The sequence below is a fragment of the Halyomorpha halys genome, unplaced genomic scaffold (genome assembly GCF_000696795.3).
Source record: "Halyomorpha halys isolate HHAL.00 unplaced genomic scaffold, Hhal_1.1 Scaffold37.1, whole genome shotgun sequence".
Classification (NCBI taxonomy): domain Eukaryota; kingdom Metazoa; phylum Arthropoda; class Insecta; order Hemiptera; family Pentatomidae; genus Halyomorpha; species Halyomorpha halys.
The window spans coordinates 954608-975924 of NW_027106407.1; the positions used below are offsets into that span (position 1 = coordinate 954608).

General features: G+C 31.8%; 1 protein-coding gene across 1 annotated transcript in view; it reads right to left on the bottom strand.

The window, feature by feature from the left end:
• Positions 1-6: 6 nt before the first annotated feature.
• LOC106686997 (homeobox protein unc-4) overlaps positions 7-21317 on the bottom strand; it is a 137885-nt gene continuing 116574 nt past the window's right edge. The window contains exons 2-4 of the mRNA XM_024362030.2: positions 18693-18871; positions 983-1247; positions 7-889 (exon numbers count right to left, since the gene is read on the bottom strand). Coding sequence (XP_024217798.2) covers positions 702-889; positions 983-1247; positions 18693-18871 — 632 coding nt within the window. The 3' untranslated portion in view covers positions 7-701. The remainder of the gene's footprint in view (positions 890-982; positions 1248-18692; positions 18872-21317) is intronic.

Genomic DNA, 21317 nt, shown 5'->3' on the forward strand with positions numbered 1-21317 from the left:
TATATAGAGATTCATATATTTATAGTTACTAATGATAGTTAAGCTTCAAAGATAAAACTCTAAAATCAAACAAAAAATAAAATATGTCATTACATACAAGGGGAGGGGGACTAATTTACAATTAAAATCACAAAAATTTCAATCCTAAAACTACTCGATAACAATAACAATTTCAATGTACAAGCGTCTTTTTTTCACTAAGACGTAACAATACATACTGATAAGTGTAGTCCTTTCCACACTGATATGTAGTGACGGTAGATTTGTACAGTGTGTTTCACTACCACAAGTCTGACTCGGTGGGCTGAGGGACGGATATGTGACATTCTTATTACTCAAAAACCTCTGGATAGGAAGGAACTGGTTGCATAAAATAAAGAATGTGTTTAGGCCAATTCAGGATACTAACTTTAGTTTGCCAGTATGTGTGTAAGAAATTAACATGAATGTTTTTTGACTTGGAGTCAACCCACTGGCACTCTACTCTCGGAAAGAATCGTCCAGCATAAGAAGTCAACGCACGTTTTTTTTTAAACCATGTGACCACTACTTCTACGTTACAGTGTTCATAATTTCACTCATTGTGCAGGCATACTCTGTAGTATGCAAGAGTCTTTGACACTGAAGAAGGGCCACTACTGCGAATAGGAAGATGTGAAGTAGATGAAGGATCGCCCTAAGAGATGACCCGACCCCGACCCCTATGGACCCGCCCGCGAGAGGAGGGACTCGATGCTGAAGGGGTTCGGTCGCCTGCTGAGGTCAAGCGAGGTGGCTGGGGGGCTACCATCCCCGACTACGTCGATCTCAACGTCTCGCGTAGCTCCGCTCGATGCAACGCTGCAGCACGAGGAGCTGTCCTGGATACCGATGTCTGCGTTGCTCTTACCTGCCAACAAAAAAAAAATCACATTTAATTCAATAAACTTACAACAGAATAATATTTTTAAATGTTTATTTAGGAGAGATTGAGACAACTCACCAGCTTGAGGGTGTTGGGCCTCCCACTCCCTACGGAGGGTCTCCAGGTCGACGGTTACTCCCTTGGCGGCCAGTTTCCTCTGCTGCCTCTCCAGAGACTTGAGGAGTTTTTTCTGTCGACGTTCTCTCTCTTTACGTCGGAGTTCTTCTTCGGGAATCGGTTCGCCAGAGCAGGTCACAGGATGAGCATTATGCGCCGGCCGCCCTGGTCCTTTCTTAGTATGTTCCTTTTTCCTCCACTTGGCTCGTCGGTTTTGAAACCAAACCTAGTAACATTAAGAATTATTTATAAACAAATTTATATAGGTATAGATAATATTAATATTTACATTACTATTAGTAATACATGTCAGTGAAATCAGTCTATCCAGATTTTAAATACAGAATAGCATTATAGTAGTTAATGAGTTAAAAACTTTTAAAAATGGACGGAAATTGTGCTCAAGCAACTTTTCTCGTATGTAGACATCATCAGTAGAGACAGTTACAGGAGAATATGGGAAGAGTTATCCCTCACAATAATTTTAAAACCCGAAAGGTTTCGAGATTTTTTATTGTAGTCAAACTGAATATTGAGTTAAAACATTATGCATAGAATTTATACTAGAAATTGCTTATAAACTTTGTTTACAGAGGTCGCTGTTTGAGGGGTAAATTACTCTTCAGACCTCATGTCAGATGGGAAATAGAGTCAAAATGTTTAGGAGACTTAAGATTTTGACATCCCTTCCTAGTTCCCAATAAGTTGTTGAAACTGTCCAAATTATCTGAGCTCAAAGTCATACAAATGAAGACCAAAGATCAGACTTTACCAGCCATGAACAGACTATCCGAATACATGTAGAGATTTTTCACATAAATGTAACTTTATGTCATTGCTTATCAGACATACACAGATGGAGTCTCCCACAGCCATTCTAATGCTACTTTCCTTGTTCTGCAATAGGTATCTATATCTATATCTCTTAAACTCTTTATGAGATACATACTCTTTACGAAATTTGGTTAGTCCATTTTTGGCTTTTAAAGTACCCAAGGTGTCTTGTCTCTAGTATTAATATAATTTTGTAGGTCCTGTGGAGATATCTGAATTGGAGAAACTTTGACTGGTAGTTTATTAGTCCAAGATCCAATAATCTATGCCTTTTAATTTATCAAATTAACATCCTTGTTAATTTATCAAATTAACATCCTTGTTAATTTGATAAATTAACAATGTTAATAACGGTTTAAATATGTAGCTTTAATTCCTAAAAAATATATGTTTTCGGTACCGATTTATTTTTAAAATAAAAGTTGATATTTTTAATTACTGTTTGTTAAATACTGTCATGAGGTTAAATAGGTATGCCCTGAGTATTGTTTTTAATTATATTTGCATACATAAATTTGATAATCTGCAATTTATATTCTATTCTATTTTAAATAAATTTTTGTAGATTTATTTCTTAATTAATGGGGTTTTATTTTATTGCGTATATGTTATAAATATGTACATAAAAATATATCTTTTACTAACTCATTGCTGATGAATAAAATAAATTACCTATCATATAATATAAAATTTAGTATAATTTTTATTTTAAGTTCCATGAACAATAAGTTTTTCTTATTACGCACAAAGAGAATCAGTTAAGAATGTGAGATGAATATTTAAACACGTACTCAATAGCACATTTTTGCAAAATATGAACTGTACTATGATCTCAGTTTTCAAAATTTATGATATCCTAATACCCTAAGCAGTTGCAATTACGATTTAATAACTAAATATGTTGGTTAATTCATTATCCTATTTTTTCCTGTATATTATAAAATAAATTTTTGAACCTGAAATTCTTGTTTAAAATTTTATCATTTAAATCATAACGAGAACCTTGTGAGATTACAATTTGCCATAAAATTACTTTGGCAACTTTCCGTTAGTTAATAAAAATAATTATATACACTATTTAAGTTTCGAAATGAATACATTACACTAAAATTATAAATTTTCTTTTATGATTTTCCTCAGGCATTAATCTGATTAAATCTCATTTTTAATCTAGTGTAAACCAAAGGGTTTTAAATTAAAACTTTAACCATCTTTCGTATATGAAATTTTTACATAATCGAGTCGGAAAGAAAATTATCAATTGTAGGCTTTATAGAAAGCATCAAATCATAACGCGTTTTGTTATTTTTAGAAAAAAACAAAACATTTATTGTGAATTTAATTAATATTGCGAAATGCGTTATAATAGCCCAGGTTTCTGCTATCTTTTTTACACTTCGGGTCCGTGCTTATTCCATTAGGCCCCCTAAAGCTGAGATGGATAAATTAAAACTAATAAAATATGAGCAGAGAATTGTATCACTAAAAACGATAGAAATTGACGTACTTAAAAAAATAGATTTAGAAAAAAGTAAAATATAATTTTACTAATAAAACTCAAGAAACATATCTCTAGTAATGTTTGATTTTTCTTTTAAATTTAGTAACTTTTCTAAGAAATAATATTTTAAACTAGTATGTTTTTAATTCTGTTAATAACCCACAGTTATTCATTAGAAACAAATATAAAGAGTTTCCATTTTCCAAGTTCCCGGGACCCCCACAAGACTAAAGACGGATACTTAATTGGATTTTGACAATATCAGAACTTTATTGTCGAATCATTGCATTTTATACATAAAAAATTTTTGAATAGAATAATACCCCGAAATTATTAAACATAGATCTTACTTTCAAGAGAAATTTTACTAGTTATTTCATGGCGTATATGAGAGTTATTTAATTCTGTCATTTCAACTTTCCAAAAAGTCATTGAGTACCATACAGTGAAAAAAGAATTATATTTCAGATATTAATGTATTCTCTACTAAAGATTCCAAAAATCTACGATTTTTTTTTTCTTTGCGAAATAAATTAGAAAGTGGAAGAACGGTACCTAATCCGATGTCAGAAATATTAAGTTGGCTTTCTAATAATAAAGCTTAGCTGGAATGAAGGAAACCGTTTATTGCCTAATCAGTGATATTAAAATATGGTTTGTTAAGTTTTCCCTGTCCTAGAAATTCAATTTCAACCACCAAAAAACCAAAGATGAAAAAATTTAAAAAAAAACAGACTTTTCCTTTGTTTTACATTGGTGTTCTTTCATCACAATTCTACAACTAGGATGACCTGCTCTAACAGAAACTGTAGAAAAAACATTGGGATAGCAGTAGAGTTGGACAACTATGAAACTAATAGTTAAAATTGCCATGGATACAATTTTTATTTAGCAATGAATCATTCACTATTATGGGTAGTATCTATGGTAATTTTTTTAGCTAATTATTTTTAGTTATTAGTTTCAACTATAGCTAATTTATGCCCATCTCTGGATAATAGGACTAACCTTCATAAAGAAAATAATTAAATTATTACCATTACTGGAGTAATGAATCAGCCCCAGCTGAACTATCAGTGTTTAACTATTTGTGTCGCATTATTCTCTTCATTTTTTTTAGTATAAATTGTCTTTGAAATTTGATTAATTTTAAATGGTTTTTGATATACGTCTTTAAGTGGTCTAGAATTATAGTGGACCCTTCATATTTCCTTACTTAGTTTTCTATAAGTAATAATTAAAAAATCAACAAATATTTTTTTAAAACATCATGGATAATAATCTTTCTTTCTCGCCAACTGTCCGTGTTTTTATTTTGATCCAACCTAAAGTGTTGTTAGAAATGAATATAAAAAAAACTTAACAGCTTATATACACTTCAAATAAAAATATAAATACAGGTACACATTTGTTTCAAATATGTACCATATTTTGAATAAGACCCGTTAAATTGGAAAGCGGTCTCCAGCCTAAGTGGGTTCAATGGCTGTGTCGAATCTCCTCACGAGCTGAAGACAGGAATTGTCTACTCCCGGAGGTGAGGCGGACATAACAGCTGGCCGCTGCGAGAAAGTGTTGAACGGAAACCAACAAAAAACACGCTCATTGTGCCCCAAGGTGTTGCTCTGAAACGAGAGCAACACGAGGAGGCGTGGTCGGTGTATCTATGGCAACCATGCCAGGAAACCAATCAGAAACACATTACACTTCCTCCCCCTCTCTTTTACCGGCACCTTTCACGTTCAGCCCTACTTAGTGCAACTCTTGGGAATCTGTCTTGTTTCCGTAGAAACTATTTTTCGCCAAATTAAATTGAATATTAAATTACATTCTTTCATGACTTGATATCTCGTTAATAATCGGGTTTATTTATAGCCATTATTTAATGCAACAAAAATGTTACTGTTAATTCAAATGTTTTGATAATTATTCACTAGGAACTAAAATATATAGGTTTCAAACCTCTGTGCAACACGTGATGGTAAAATATAATTAAATATTGAAATTTGCGAATAGTATTTTAGAGTATAATAATTAACAAAATATTTATAATCACATTTGTATTCTATCCGACTCTTATTTTTTAAATTTATTAATGCATATAGTATTGTTTTGAGAAATGATCTGATTTTATACATTAGACTAGATTAGGCATGATTCAACTTGCAAGGCATGCCGAGATCATAACAAAACTATTAGAAGGATATAGAATGAATGAAATCCAATATTTCTTATTAGTAGACGTTTTATGTCGCAATAAATCAGAAGGATGAATTTACACAAATGATAGATACTAATCGGACATGCATTTTCCAGAAGTGCCCATTTACAAGCTTCTTCTAACCACCTCTCAAAAGTTCAAAAACACAAGACTTCACTATATCACTCATAAGTCCACAAATAGTGGTCCTAAGAGGAGGAAACTTTTTTTTTTTATTGTTTATAATAAAGTTTTCTATAAGATGCATTTAAAATTAGATTTGTACTTAAGGTTCTATAAAAACACAAACTTATTAACATTGCTTCGTTTATTTAAAGAAGATAATTTTATTTTCGTTGTTTTAAATCGTTAAAATAAAAAAAAAAACTAACAAAACCTGTAGAAGGCATTTTAAACTTCAAAATTGTGTGATTTTTTCTTCTTTTATGTGAAATGAAACAAATAGAGCTGCAGTGAACTCACAGTCAGAGCGTGTGCGAAACCACCACCTTAAATATGAAAAAATCGCATGGCATTGCAGATAATAAAAAAATGTAATAAGACGATGTAGATGTGTCTATCGATGCAGAATTTATTCTTCCAAAAGTACAAATAAAGCATAGAAAATAATTACTTTTTTTTTTACCAAGATATGAAAACAAATCTAGCGTTATTTTTGACAAGTGTCCCCCAGAAGCCACAATAAGACATTTCTAAACCACATTATTGTCCCCTGAAAAATTATTAGAAAGAGGGAAAAAGTTCATTCTTGCATTATATGGACTCCATAATAATTCAAAGAAAGCCGTTATTCCCATTACACATCAATGGAAAAGATCACTCTAAAATGCAACTTGGATTTAATGAAATTTTCTTCTTCATCAGAAATAGCGCATCAGTTAAGGGTTTGTTTACATTACGTTCAGCTTTAGATTAGTAATTAACTTCAGCCGACAAAGTTGTGTTGGAGGAAGTTTAAAGAAATATGGCGGGACTAGAAAGACCTAAACTTCAAAATTTTAATATCTAATCCTAACAGAAAGGTTTTTCCACCAGATGAAGTGTTGTATCTTCTTTTGTATATGTAGAAACTGTATAAGTAAATACAGTCTTCTGTATTACTGGTCATATTGTAATTGTATTGTAATAAATAATTCTATTTAGAAATAAATCCACTTAAACAATATATTTAGGTATTTGGTTATTGAAAATCGATAAATACTAATATAGTAATTGAAAAACTTAAAACAAGATCTCTAATTTTTTTTTTATTTTAAGGCAGGTGGAGTGCCTATCTCAACTACAATACTTTATTTTTGTTTTATGTATTTATTTTTAATTATGGCTTTCATTTGATGTTTTGTTTATTTAGTAGAAAATTTTATTTTATTTTTAGAATTATCTATTCACCTGTGTTATGGTAAGTATGGTATACTTACATGACTACCTCTTATTGACCATTTTGCGTGTTGATAGGAATTTGTTTTTGACCGGTTTCGGATGAAACAGATATATATGCAATGGCAAAGCACACGGATTTCAATTTATATAAGGACATTACAATCACTAAATTTTCAAAAATCCCATCACAAATAATATAATTAATATTCTTTGTATCATACGTATCAAAACTGATTACAATAAAGTAATTAATGAATATAATGAGTGTACTACTTTCGATCTATTATAGTTTATTGTGCTGCCAAGGGAAAATTTAGAACGTTAAATAAGTTGTTTTCCCAATCACCTAATAACATCAAATCACTTTTAATCATATATTTACTACTGATTGAACTAGTTACAATATTTTGTATGTTAAAAAGTGATTTGTTACATTTTTAAATAATGAAAACATGTTTTATTCTCTGACTTGAAAACTAAATAGAAAACTCCTAAACGATTCAATATCATCTTCAATAATAGAATATAACAGACTACACGCAATCTGATGACATTTAATTTATGAGTTAGCTGTTTCAACGGAGTTGCTTCTAATGATTTTAGAGTTATTATTTTGTATCTTCGGTAATAATGCAAGAACAATAGACTCCGTCCTCAAATAAAACTGAGACTGCTTTGATAATTTACTTAGTTCGTGGATACCTGAGTTTAGTCAGCTAGTTATTTAATCGCCATGAAGACATCATGCAACGCTGTGCTCCATTTGGTTTGATGATTTTTCATTATTTCATGAATATACCGACAGTCAAATATTAACATCTTTAAGAAAATGTTTAATATATTACTAACATACTTTTAAAAAAAATTAAATCTGTACCACTACAATACATGAAGGGTCAAGGGTGCAGTACCTTGTAAGGGAGTACTGTTACCAGGCCAACGGTTGTGCAAGGTGATTTGGCCAGAATCACACTCGACCGCCATATTTGTACCCAATTAAGGGTACTCACTTTATGAGAATGGGTGGACCCCCGAGGCCTCCTAAACCTATAAGCCTGACTCAACGGCTACAGGTAACAGATAATAATTATCTGCTACAGCCGGATTCGTACCTGGGACCTTGGGTTTAGTAGTGCCTTACCAATGAGCTACCCACTCCCACAATAACATACATATATATATTACTTTTAATAATTACATGGATTGGATTTGCAGTACTTAGCTTATGATTTTATCTATTTCTGATTGGTATTAATATAAATGAATGGAAATGAAAATGTAACTGACATTCCCAAGTTACTCTCGGTCGGCTAGGTTTTGGACTACTATATTCCTGTGGCCGATTAAGACAATACATTTAATTATTGCTTTTTAAGCCATAGATTGAAACCAGATTCGGAATATCCTCCATTGAATGGGAAATCTGATCCTTCGGTAGTTTAAGGACGAAAATGGACAAATTATTAGGATTATAGACAACTAATCTCTGTGTATATTATTCAAGAGCAATACTTCTGAATGTATTTATGCCTACTTATATATAAAGCTGAAGTGTTTGCTTATTTAAAAGCGCTAATCTTAGGGAATACCACTCCGTTTTGAAAAATTCCTTTTGCTTTAGATTAGCTGTTTATTGGAAAAGGCTTTTGGCTTTATTTCATGCTGCTAGCAACGGAGAAATAACCATAAACATTACGCGATCTAGAAAATTGCAGGGAATTTAGAATACCATAAATAAAGCGCAGAGATAATGTTTTAAGAAACTGTACTCACTATAGGAAAAAGTTAGAGCGACAATACACTTAATTCAGTCATTCAGAAAAACGTTTAGCACATAGGAGTCGAATTATGAGTCGTCTGTTCTTTCACGGACAACTATATTCTGCCTTATTTCGATCAGGTGGTGGAGGAATCCCGGTATTCAGGATATTATTAAGTTCCAGGGTTAAGAGTCCTTACTGAAAACATGAATTAAGGACCTCAAATTCTTAAGAAGGTATGTTTATTAAAACTTTGTTTAGGAAATATTATATAGAGAAGATAGAATACTGACTTGAGCTTGTTTCTCTACATGTTCATAAAATATTGACATTGTAAGGATTAATACATCTGGAACGTTTGGAATGAGGACTGGGAACCCTCTGTAACATTTATAATTTTTTTTTTTTTACGCTTCCTAAAAGTACTCATCTTTATACCTGACATTTATACAAATAGTGAATAAAATAGTGTTGATATGGTGACTGCGTACGCCTTTTGCTGTGCTTATGCTAATGCTGCACGTCGTGAATATTCCCTGCGATTTCCGAATTAATATAACCAAACAACTCCACGCTTAGGGCCACGTTTTAGTTTAGTGAAACTGGTATATTTGGCATAGTTCCAGATACTGATTGACAGGTACTTTTGCCCGTTTGCGATATGAAGAAAATAGAAGTTCATATTACAATATTTTAATAATAGTCCGCCTGGGAGAGTACGGAGGGTTACAGCAGAATTAAATATTTTACAGTGTACTCTCATAGCAGATGTAACGAGTACTTCACGTATCATTATCAACGAATACAAAATTTAGCACTGCAAGGTTCTCAGGGAAGAATTTTTTCAGGTTGGTATTTAAATCAAGTCATCATAATCCACAATTTTTCTAGACATACGAAGCTGCCTTCACAAGTGTCTTCTGTCGGAAAATAATCATCACAGGTTGCACGAAAATAATTCAATTCGTGAGCATCATTTTCAGCATAAGTTACAGGTTAATGTGTGGTTGGGGATAATAGGCAATATTTTAATATTTCATTTCTTAACAGTTTGGCTCAATTCTATATCAATGTCTATAATTTCTTAATAATGATAACTACGATTCAGTTGAAGGTATTCAACTACAACATAGAAGGGACTTTTGGTTCCAATGAGGTAGTTGCCTGGCAAATTCCAAAGAGAAAAGCTCGAAATTCAAGTTTTAGGTTTTTAAGAAAGTTTTTTGATGATTTGGAAGCCATAGCTAGAAAACTATTTAAGACAGGTAATCCTAAATTGCAGCATAATAACCCATTCAAAATGTTCTTTCAAAACAAGTTTAATTTGTATTTGTTGAAATCATTTGAAGAGGGATTTCAAGAGGATAAATGATGTTAAGGTTTTTTTTTATTGAAAATTATGAATTGAAAACCCTTATGAACTTGATTTTAACAAAGAAAGATTGTACTTGTTTTAAAAATAAAATTTGTTCAGCTTATTATTCTGAAATTTAGAATTACCTGACTTGAATAGTTTTCTATTGGTTTCTATTTTATAAAAAACGTAATCCTTAAAAAAATACAAAACTGCTTGTCCTTTTTTTGCGGTTTGCGCGGCAGATCTGTTCCATTACTGAATACAGATAAATCAGTACATCCTATGGTAACCAGGATGCTTTCCATAGTATTCGTTCGATGAATTAATATACAATAATAATAAATAAATTTAATCGGATTTTCCAATATTACCATATACAGTTTTGGAAGGATCCAGCATAAATTAAGTATCGGGTGATTACACTAATTCGTTTAAGGATTTACTTAATCATTAGATAAATAAAATATTTAATCGTTATCAATAGCTAACGGTTGCTAAATGTAGCCATCAAATTTTAGTTATAACATCGAATTTGTAATTCTTTAACGTAAGGGTCTCCTGCGGATAATGATATCATTGAACGGTCGTTAAGTATCAATCAATCCATGAAGGGACTGATTGTTGAAACAAGAGAAATTAATGAGGTGCTAACAAGGTAAAGAGGCTGGAGTGTGCTCAGATAAAGAGCGAGAGAAAAGTCTTAATAAGATCTCCATTGATAGTTTATCTCCGAGATCGCGATAAGTGAAATAATTAATTATTATCTTTTCTACTAAGACAATGGACAAAAGGCGGTCACACTCTTCAGGTTCAAGTCCGAGGCCGAGCAATAACCTTCCAGGTTCCTTACTTCTTTGTTTCCTTATGGGCGCTCTGATCTTCTAGGATAATACCCACAATGACCCGGGCTAACTTAATAGATTATGATAAAATCGTTGAGTATTTCTCTTGTGTAAGGCCTTGTTCTCATTTAACTGCCATAAATTCAATGTATGTTTCATCGAAATAAGGATATCGTGTTGTAAGTCTTTTTCTATCATAAATACTTATAATAATAATAATAATAATAAAGACCTAACGAACCTGAAGGTTCGATACCGATACCACCAGTCGCTCTCTACATACATCTTTCCAGTGATGCCGCTCCAAACCCAATTCTACCAAATCAGTTTAACGCAATCCTTTGCGATGTTTCGGTCCACCCCTCGAACCTTTACCCGTTGGTTCAGTGTTTATTAACATTTTAGGGATTCACTCGTTACTAAGCCCTACAAGTTGTAAACTAGTTGTAATGTAATGACATGCCCATCTTATACGCCGCAATGGTATAACTTCAACTATATTTACCTGGTGTAATTCAGTGTTGTATAGCCTTCTAAATTCTTCCATTAATTCACCCTATTTCAGTCCAAATATTTTATTTTCGAACACCTTAAGGCACTGTTCATCCCTTAGTGTAAGAGGCCACGTCTTGCATCCATAAATAACAGTGGGAAGGATAATAGTTTTGTTAATTCAAATTTTTAAGTTTTTGGACAGAAGGAGCGAGCAGTTTCGAAATTGAAAAATAACATGCATAGGTTAGAGAGAACTAATTGAAATCTTTACAGTTTTTACTAATACTAGAAATTATAATAGACTTAGTTTATTATATTTTATTTAAATTGGGCTCAATACGGGATTGGTGGATCTGGTTCTGAAAATAATTTCCGTCTATATCATATTTGAGCTCATAGCTTTGCCATTCCAAAGTTGATATATTTATATAAATTTATTTAATGATTTGATAAATTATAGTAAGGAAGTAGGATATCATTTAAACATGACATATCAATACCGAATGGTAACCCTGGAATTTAAAATGAGGTTCACCTAATATTTCTTTAATCTCTGATCTCTGATATCTTTCAGACACTTTTTTTGCGACGATAGCTAAATTTATTATCATATTGGCTACACCTTGAATCAGATACACATTCCTCTCAGTCTTTGTTCTTCCTCGTGTTGTTATATTTTTCATTATTATATCATTATCCCACTCACTGAAACAAGATCCGTCTTTACAAAATTTCTTAAAGGTTCTTTTAATTTTTTTTTTTTTGTAAAGATTGATTTTTATTTGATTTTTTACTTTAATATAACTTTATTTTATGCCATATTTTAATCACTATAACAATTGGTCCTAATATTCCCTATAATGTACCTAGATAATGCAGAAAAATGAAAATTATTATAAGAATTTGTTTCACGTTTTGAGATCCATAAGTCATGTTTTAGTTAGGATATAGAACCCTGACTGGTTCGTCTATCCCAGTCTTACCCTAAGTCACTGAGAATAATATTGCAAATTATTAAAATATTAGGTACCTAATAGATAATTAATAATGTTATTTTAATCAACTTGACTGACTTGCTGGCATTATTGATTTTCAGTGAAGTTTTGATAGTCAATGTCCATGATTTCTTAGCCCTAAGGGATGGCACATATCCCCAGACACCCAGAAATGCAAATGATAGTCCTGGTTTGGAGCCTTATTCGGGACAGATGGCGAAGGGAGTGTGGCCGATCAGAGGTTAAGCATATTGGGCTGGGACAGTGAGCTTGTTCCCTCGAGACTCCACCCTCGCCCCTTCAACAGGGTACCCCTCCTTGTAATAGGGCTGTAGCATGGCCCTTTACCTTTCTACGGGTCCTTTTGCCGCTCTGAAACGTTTTTAAATGAAGTTAACTTGTCTTTAATCTTGAGTTAATTATTACGTTAAGTTAACTGAGCTTTTATTTCTAAATAAATCTGGAATAAATATGGAATATTTCTTATTTGGCTACTAAAAATTTTCACCAACCTGTTTATTAACATCTCGTTCTTTCTTTATTATATTCATTATTAAGACCTTTCCATACTTCTTGTAAATCGTATTTCGTCTATTTAAATATTACTGACTATTTCCTGTTTTCAAAAGGCTTAGATGTTTACCTCTCTAAACGTTAGCGGTTACTTATCACATTCATAAAGAATAATTCCAGTTCTTACTTTCAAGTTCCTCTATATTGGTCGTCAAAGGAGTCATTTAAAATAAATTGCTTTGCTCACTTTTACCTTTCCTTTAATTTAGTTTCTAGATCTTGTTCCATTTATATATTGCAGATTTTTAATTGAATTCTTTTTATTTTCGAAAATGTTTCGTATTTAATTATTATCTGATATTTAGCAAGTTTCCATTTCTGAGAAGAATAGATTTTTATAAATCAAATAATAAATAAAAAATTTTGTTATTCAATTTTTTTTTCCTGCTGGCTCTCAGACCTTTGGTTTCTACGCCCATCTTGGGTTACTAATATACATTCCAGTTTTCTGCATGCACTCTTTAACATCTTTGTTGATTCTGTCAATCCATTGTTATTCATTTAATGAATTTAGCATATAGATGGTTATGAAGTGATGCCTCGTAGATGCTAAAAAAAGATTTCAGGTCTATATCATGAAACAATACTACATCGATGGGTGAGAGATCATATTTGTTGGCGAGACCGATATGTGTGTAAAATAGAATGCATGATATCAAGTACCTGATGAATGATAAACTTTTTGAAAACACGTATTATCACTTATAAAGAACGTTCTAAGGAAGTCTGAACACTTTATATTAAATTGTGTCATAGTAACTAAATAATTTTGTAAAATAAAAATTGTGCTGTATTTTAGTTGAAACAATAAACTCGTGTTATTATCATATAGTAGTAAGTTCTTATGACATAATGAAAAATTAAATCTATTAAACATTGAGTGGGAGGGAGCCCGGTGTATTATTTTGCCTCAGGTCCGGGCTTAGTAACCCTGTTATCTACATGACACGTTGAAGCCTTCGTTTGGTTTATTTTAATATCTTTAATGATTTCTTTTAAACATTTAATGTAATGTAGTGATTAGTCTATATACTTTGAACGTTAATACAACGTAAATGAGTGCTTATGAAAAATAATTACGAAGAGGTTTGGGGAAAAAAGAGTTGTGTTTTTTTCATTTCTTGGTTGTATTTTCACAAAATGTGGTTAGAAAAGTGTGCTTAATGAAATATTTTCATTTGTGGATTTATGGACAATTGTAGATCCATTCTTACCCTAATGTGTAGACTGACAAAGAAAAGACCCCTGTTCCTTCTTAAGGTGCTGAAAACGCAAGGAAGAATGTTGCTGATGTTAGCAGATGTCTCCCCTTATTGGATTACCAGGTTAGATTGAAGATCATTATCACTATCCTAATTGTCACAATATAAACAAAGGCCTTTGCAAACCCACTGCGCAGTGACGACTATCTTCCAAAATAACCATTTCATAAGGAAGATCTTAATAAAATTAAGGTGTGAGGAACTGATGGGTGACCATCATGCGCCTGCTGCAATCATGGCGGCAATCGATTAGGTAGGCCCGTCTCTTCCATGAGTCGTTGTACTACGTACATAATCATTTATTATGAACAGTGATTGTATTATTTAAATTTTATTTTAGATTATGCTTAGTATTTCGGTTCGAGGTGTCGATGTCGGTTCAATGTTTGCATTTATAATATTTATTTCTTAGTACATAATTTAACTTTTATCTTCTATTTTAGAGGACAAGGCGTCTGCCTATTTACGAAACCTCAATTATTATTCTTTTATTGTTATATTCGAGTTCTTTATCAAATGTTATAACTATGAAGTTAAAAAATATAATAATAAATATAAAGTTATAAAATTTTATAACTTGTTCAAAACATAGATAATTGTTATATTTTTTTCGACTATTCCATTATTATAGTTTAACATCATGATTATAATACACTTGTCGCTATTTTAAGTGTTCTGTATTCGGTAAATCCTAAGGCCTCTATACTCAGAAATAAATATTCTGCTAATTAAATAAATATTGGGCAAACTTTGGGCTCTTAAAGTAATTTTGATTACTTTATTAGATTCCAAATGATTAGGCTTAAATACTTGGTTAGGTTATTAATTTTTTTAATTTGCATTTTGATTAATCTCTATATCCTTGTTAGGAGAATGAACGTGACAACCGTTTCTTAATTAAGAGATATTTTATGGACGACGGATATATATAATAATAATGATAAAGGCCTACGGACCCGGAGGTTTCGTTGCGGTTCCCCCCATTGGTTTTCTTTTTCCTTCCTTCCGTTGCGGTTCCCCCAACCCCATTTTTCTTAATTAGTTTTTATTCTTTTCTTTTCGTTTCGGTCTATCCCTCGGACGTTTACCCGTCGGTTCAGTGTTTATTAACATTTTAGGGATTGGCTCGTTACTAAGCCCTTACACAACCTTACACGGCCATCTTGTACACCGGAACGATATAACATAAAGTATATTTACCGGGTGCAGTTCCCTTAATTCAGCGTTATGTAGCCTTCTAAATTATCCTTTTTCGGTCCGAAAATGTCACTTAAAACTTTATTTTCGAAAACCTTAAGGCGCTGTTTATCTCTTAGTAAGCAATTTCGAAATTGAAAAATAACAATCATTTCCTCCCTTCAACCTAGCTTTTATTTCCTCATCAATTTAGTTTTTTCTAGTTACCGTTGAACCTAAATACTTAAACCAGTCTACCTGTTCAAACGTATTTCCTCCTATATCTATATCACCGGAATTGCTCGCGTTTCTACTACTACTCATGAATTTTATTTTATCCGTATTTATTTAAAGTCCTAGTTCCTTACTGGAGTTTATTAATGCGGTTGTATTTAGTTCTATACTATCTCACCCAATAATGCCAAATCACCAGCATACCCAAGTATCGGTATTTTACTACTGAAAGTTAAACACTTTTCAGTAGTCATCATTCTTTTCATGAAGTATTCTAGTATACATATGCATATAAAAACGAATATATCTCGTTACGAAGTTTTATATAATCAGAAACTATTGAATTAAGTAATTATCGAATTAAAACTTAACTATACGTTTATTTGTGGCCATATTGACACGTCAGTAGTAAAGTATGGCTCTTAACTACTGAATAACAACCCATTTTCTAAATTCCACTATGAGAGGTCTATTATTTATGAAACTCGTTAATTACCTTAATAAATTCCACGTTTATAATCTACGTATTTTGAGGTTGGTTTCGTATTTACATATCTCTATATGTAGTTTTATGATATACTGCATGTAAATTTACATACAAATGTGCTGTTTTAGATTAAGTTTTTATTGATATCTGTCGTTAATGTCAATCAGAACAAACTATTTTTAAAACTTCCATTATAAATATATCCTTTAATACATCATGGTATAATTCTTATTTCTTGTCGTTAATCATCAAACTTTTCATCAGTTTGTTATTTTTATATTTGTTCTAAATTTTGTTTTTTAAAGAAATTTCGTTTGTAAATTTAAATCCAAGGATGATGCCACGTTTTTAAAATGATAATTGCAACGTTACTAAAATTAAATCATTGTAGAAAATACTACATTTAGCAACCATAGAGACAGTTAAGAATAAATGAGATAATGAATATATGGAGATAACCTATTAGTATTTTTCAGCTTGATTTTCCCCTTGTACAGCTCAGTAAAAATACGTACCGTTTTTACTTATGTGAATGGAATTGAAATAATCTAAATGTCACTGAAATTCTGATTTTTTGGTATTTTAGGTTTGTAGTTTACTATCAGTGTATTATCTAATACACTTGTCTATTATTATATAATATATATTATCTAATACACACATATATATTAGGTGTATTATTTAATACCACGCTCCCATTAATGACGGATTACATATAGACTATTCTTTGATGGTCAATTTGTACTTTGACATATGTTAAATACATATGGATAATTAATTTCAGGTACAGACGCTGTGAAACAGCTATTGTCGGATTATTTGGTTCAACGCTCTATACACTCCGACTATGGCAAAATAGACCATTTATTTATTTAATCTTTGGTGTGTACACACACAAAAAAAATTGTACCACTACAACCCATGAAGGGTCAGTGGTTCAAAACTTGTAAAAAAAGAACTGTTTCTTGACCAACAGTTGTGCAAGGAAGTGATTTGTTCAAAATTACGCTCAACCGCCAGATCCTTTCCTCAATTAAATGTACCCACTTTCAAGAATCTTGATGTACCCTTGGAAGGCTACCGCACTCATAAGGTCGACTCACGAATAAAGTGACAGAATTAAGAAGTGCCTACCACAATCGGATTCGAACTCAGGCTCGAGAATTTGCACAGCTACACTGAGTTCTGCTCCTCTCGGTTGTGTAAAAACATGTTGATGACGTATGTCTCTGATATTTTTCGACCAATCAATTTTATTTTTATGTTATTACTAATGACATATCAATAACCAATTTGTTTCCAAAAAAAACAAAACATTTTAAACATTTATTTCTGTCATTTGGCTGAGATAGATGAATAGGACATGGGGTCAGAATTATTTGGATTACTGTCTATTTGGGAACTGTCAATAACAATTGAAAGAAAGGAAAGATATTTTTACCGTTTTAATGGGACTTGAAATACCTGAAACATTACCCTTGTAGAATTTCTCATAAATTATATCCCGCTCAATGGTAATTATCTTGTGAATCACTTTATCCGATGGACCTGTTTGCTAAATTGCTCTCGGAACTTTAGAAACCATTCTACACCTTACTATAATTCTTAACCAAGAATCATTACCGCTAATTTCCAAACTATCTGTTATTATACTAAATATTACTCTAATTACAACTCGTTATGCTTAATAAAGAGAAGAGCCTCGGGTCATTTTCTTATTAATTAACTGCAAATAGTTACTTATTAGGCAATTAACAAGCCTTTGGTTCCCTACCGCAACACCTCCGCTTCTCATCATTATACCGTTTTTGAGATATTAATTTCAAAGTTTTTAAATAGATATTTCATGTACAAGATATTTGCATGTAAAATTTTTATAAAAAATAAAAAGTAACTCCCTAACCAGCAACTAGAAGTAGGAGGTGTCATTCCCAGAAATAGACAAAAAAAACAAAAAAGTCGAACAATTTGAGAACCTACTCAAACTACGAAAATGTTGATAAAACATAAACAAAATTGGCCATAAAAACTATTTTGTGACGTCAGTTTTTCCAAAAATTGGTAAAACGACAAAATTGAGGGAATAATCCCAATAAATTGTTTAAATTTGAAAATTCAACATAATTATTGAAAAAATTTACATTTTCTACTACCTTATACACTCAGGTTTTAGCTACTTCCTTGATAGCTTCAAATTATTTTTTGAAAAGATACTATATTGTCTGCCATGTATTTGTTTAAATTCGACTGATGTCATTTCTTTGAAGTGTAACATCTTCAGGGCCATGACAGGCTGGAATTTTTACCTCTCGGTTGATTATTTTTATTCTAAGCTGAGGATTTAATAGTTATTACGCTGACGCAATCCTCCTGTCTACGTTTTAAGATTGACCTAGTAAATTTGGGTTTGAAAGGAGAGATGTAGGCAACGATTGGTGGGATCGGCATCGAATCATCGGGTTCGCTAAGCCTTTATTATACTTAACTTTTATTGAGAACAATTTATTTATTATTCTGTATTTGTTAATTAAATGCGTAGTATTATAGTACTTACCGCTACCCTGGATTCCTTGAGGTCGAGCCTCAGCGCTAGCGCCTCCCTCATGAAGACGTCGGGGTAGTGACTAGCTAAGAAGGCTCTTTCTAGTTCTTCTAGCTGCCAGGAATTGAAGTTCGTCCGGGATCTTCGTCTTTTGCTGGATAGGTCCTCTTGGCTACCGGTTAAATCTCCATCTATAAGCAGAAAAGGTATTGGTTAAAAACTCCGTTATCTGTTTTAATTAGTTAGCTCACCCTTATTTAACATGACTTTAAAAGGATTAAAGAATTATTTTAGATTATGTATTTTGTATTAGATTTCTCAATAAACTGTATAGAATTTGTTTTCTTCATGTAATTAATGTTATTTGTAGGCGTTAAAGAATTTGAAAATAAAATGTTCAATATAGGCTTCATCAATATCTTAATTGATGGTCAGTCATAATTAATCTCTTACATGCATGATTTAGACTTTTTAGTTAGCTTCGATACTTCTTTTTCCATAAAAGTATTATATATTATTAAATTTTCCTAAAAATCTAATCCAGTATCGAAGGTTTGCAAGCAGCAATTCTCCATTCAATCTCACTCCATGAGTTATTTTAATTGAAAAAAAAATCTATAATTGTTATTTTTAATATTATTAATACAACAATTATCAATACAATAATAATACAAGAAGACCCTCAAATAGCAGTCGATAACGTATCAGTAAATATTTTATCAAATTAGGTAGGACTGTTCATCCTAGGTATGTACATAATAATGTATGTATAATTGGTTTCACTATCTGACTTTCACATCATACTTATTTTTAAAGAATATTAAATTATAGAAGCTGAGAAGGGGAAAACAGTTTTTCCGAAATGCCGTAGAAGAAAATTTTTTCTTCCATATATTTATATGGATTAAGAACTATCGTATTTCTATGGGAAGAAGATAGTTGACCGTATGAAGTAGACTGTACTAAGATAGTCCGTGTGGCGGTCAATAAAGGTATAAAAATAGTAAAAGAAAACTATTTATTGTTAATGAACGTTTCGCCCCACTTTTCAGGGTTTCATTAGGGCTGTTTGATTGAGGAAGATACGACAACTCAACTCCCTGTATGACAACTGCACCCTGATGAAACCCTGCAAAGTGGGCAAAACGTTGGTTATCAATAAATACCCTTCTTTTACTATTTTGATACCTTTATTGACCGCCACACGAACTATCTTCCTAAAATATTATATTTTAATTTTTTTACCTTAAAACAGTACATGAGATTTAAAAATGTATTATATGCGTATATCTCTTAATTACATTTACATTAAATTCGATTTTGTAACAGACAATGAAAAGGTGCTCAGATCGCTTTCTTCCTTGGATTATATGATTTATCACAGTTTATATATCTGTTTTATAATCCACTTTTTTTTTATTATAAATTTTAGTGATTGAATAAAATGGCTTTTAATACCTTTCTTCTTTTATTTTTTGTGCTTGGTCAAATATTGATGTGTTTATTAGGATATTATGTATGGTATAGTAACATTATATGTACCTTTAGATATAACATTGAATGAAAAAGTTCGATAATTTAATTTGGGAAGAGAGCGAAAGGATGGTTCTCAACAATTTTCTGTAAACCGTTCAGCATTATTTTATTTGGAACAAAAAAAAAGAAGAAGATAAAACCGTGAGAAAAGAGGTTGAGGGAATTGTAGTAGTTAAATGGACGCCGTTGACAAAAACACGCCCCCCTCCCGTGTAATGTGATTTACCAGAGAACGATCCCACACAAAAGCAGTTTCATTTACATAACACCCTTGCCAGGATTGGCTCTTTACACAACCCCAACCGCTTTCCCTACTCTCGAAATAATGCTCTTCAAACAGCCTCAAAATACATTATAACCCTCGGTATTATTGTTATTATCCTATCAACTACTTCTTACATCTTAGAAAGTCAATTATCTCTGACAGAATCTACAATACAATAATGGCCAGCTACCCCTTTCAACATTTCTCCATTGATTGTCCATCATTCCCACGGGTCTTTTCTTTTTAAGATAAAAAGTGTACCCACATGCTATTGTGGTTAGACAGGATAATATGGCTACTCAGGAAAATATTATGCTAACAAGGTTTTCGTTACTCTTTTTTGTTTACTGTTTTATTCGTAAAGTAGATAATTTACTATGATGGCGTGGAATCGGTTAAACTTCACCCACCGAGGGGACTACCCCCTGTGAAATCACTTTATAATGAAGCAATTAGGTCTTGGAAAATTGGAGAAATGAAGGATAATAAGTGGAAAGCCGATTTCCATTCAGGAATTAGAAATTTCCGTTTTTCGGTGAAGAAATGGAAGAATTTTCCAACATGTTTAGGTGTATTGAATAACAACAGTAGGATGAACTATAGTTTGTATACCATGAAAGATTCCAATAATAACTACTCTACTATTTGTGCAAATAACAAAGCAAAGCAAATAATCAAGGAAATTTCCTTTTTAAAAAAGACAAACAAAATTCATGACTTCATTAATATTAATAATAATCTATGTCGTTTTATAAACTTATCTAAATAAGACATTCTATAATTTTTTCATGAATAATTTCATAAGCTCAATTAGACGTTGTAATTTAGATTTTATA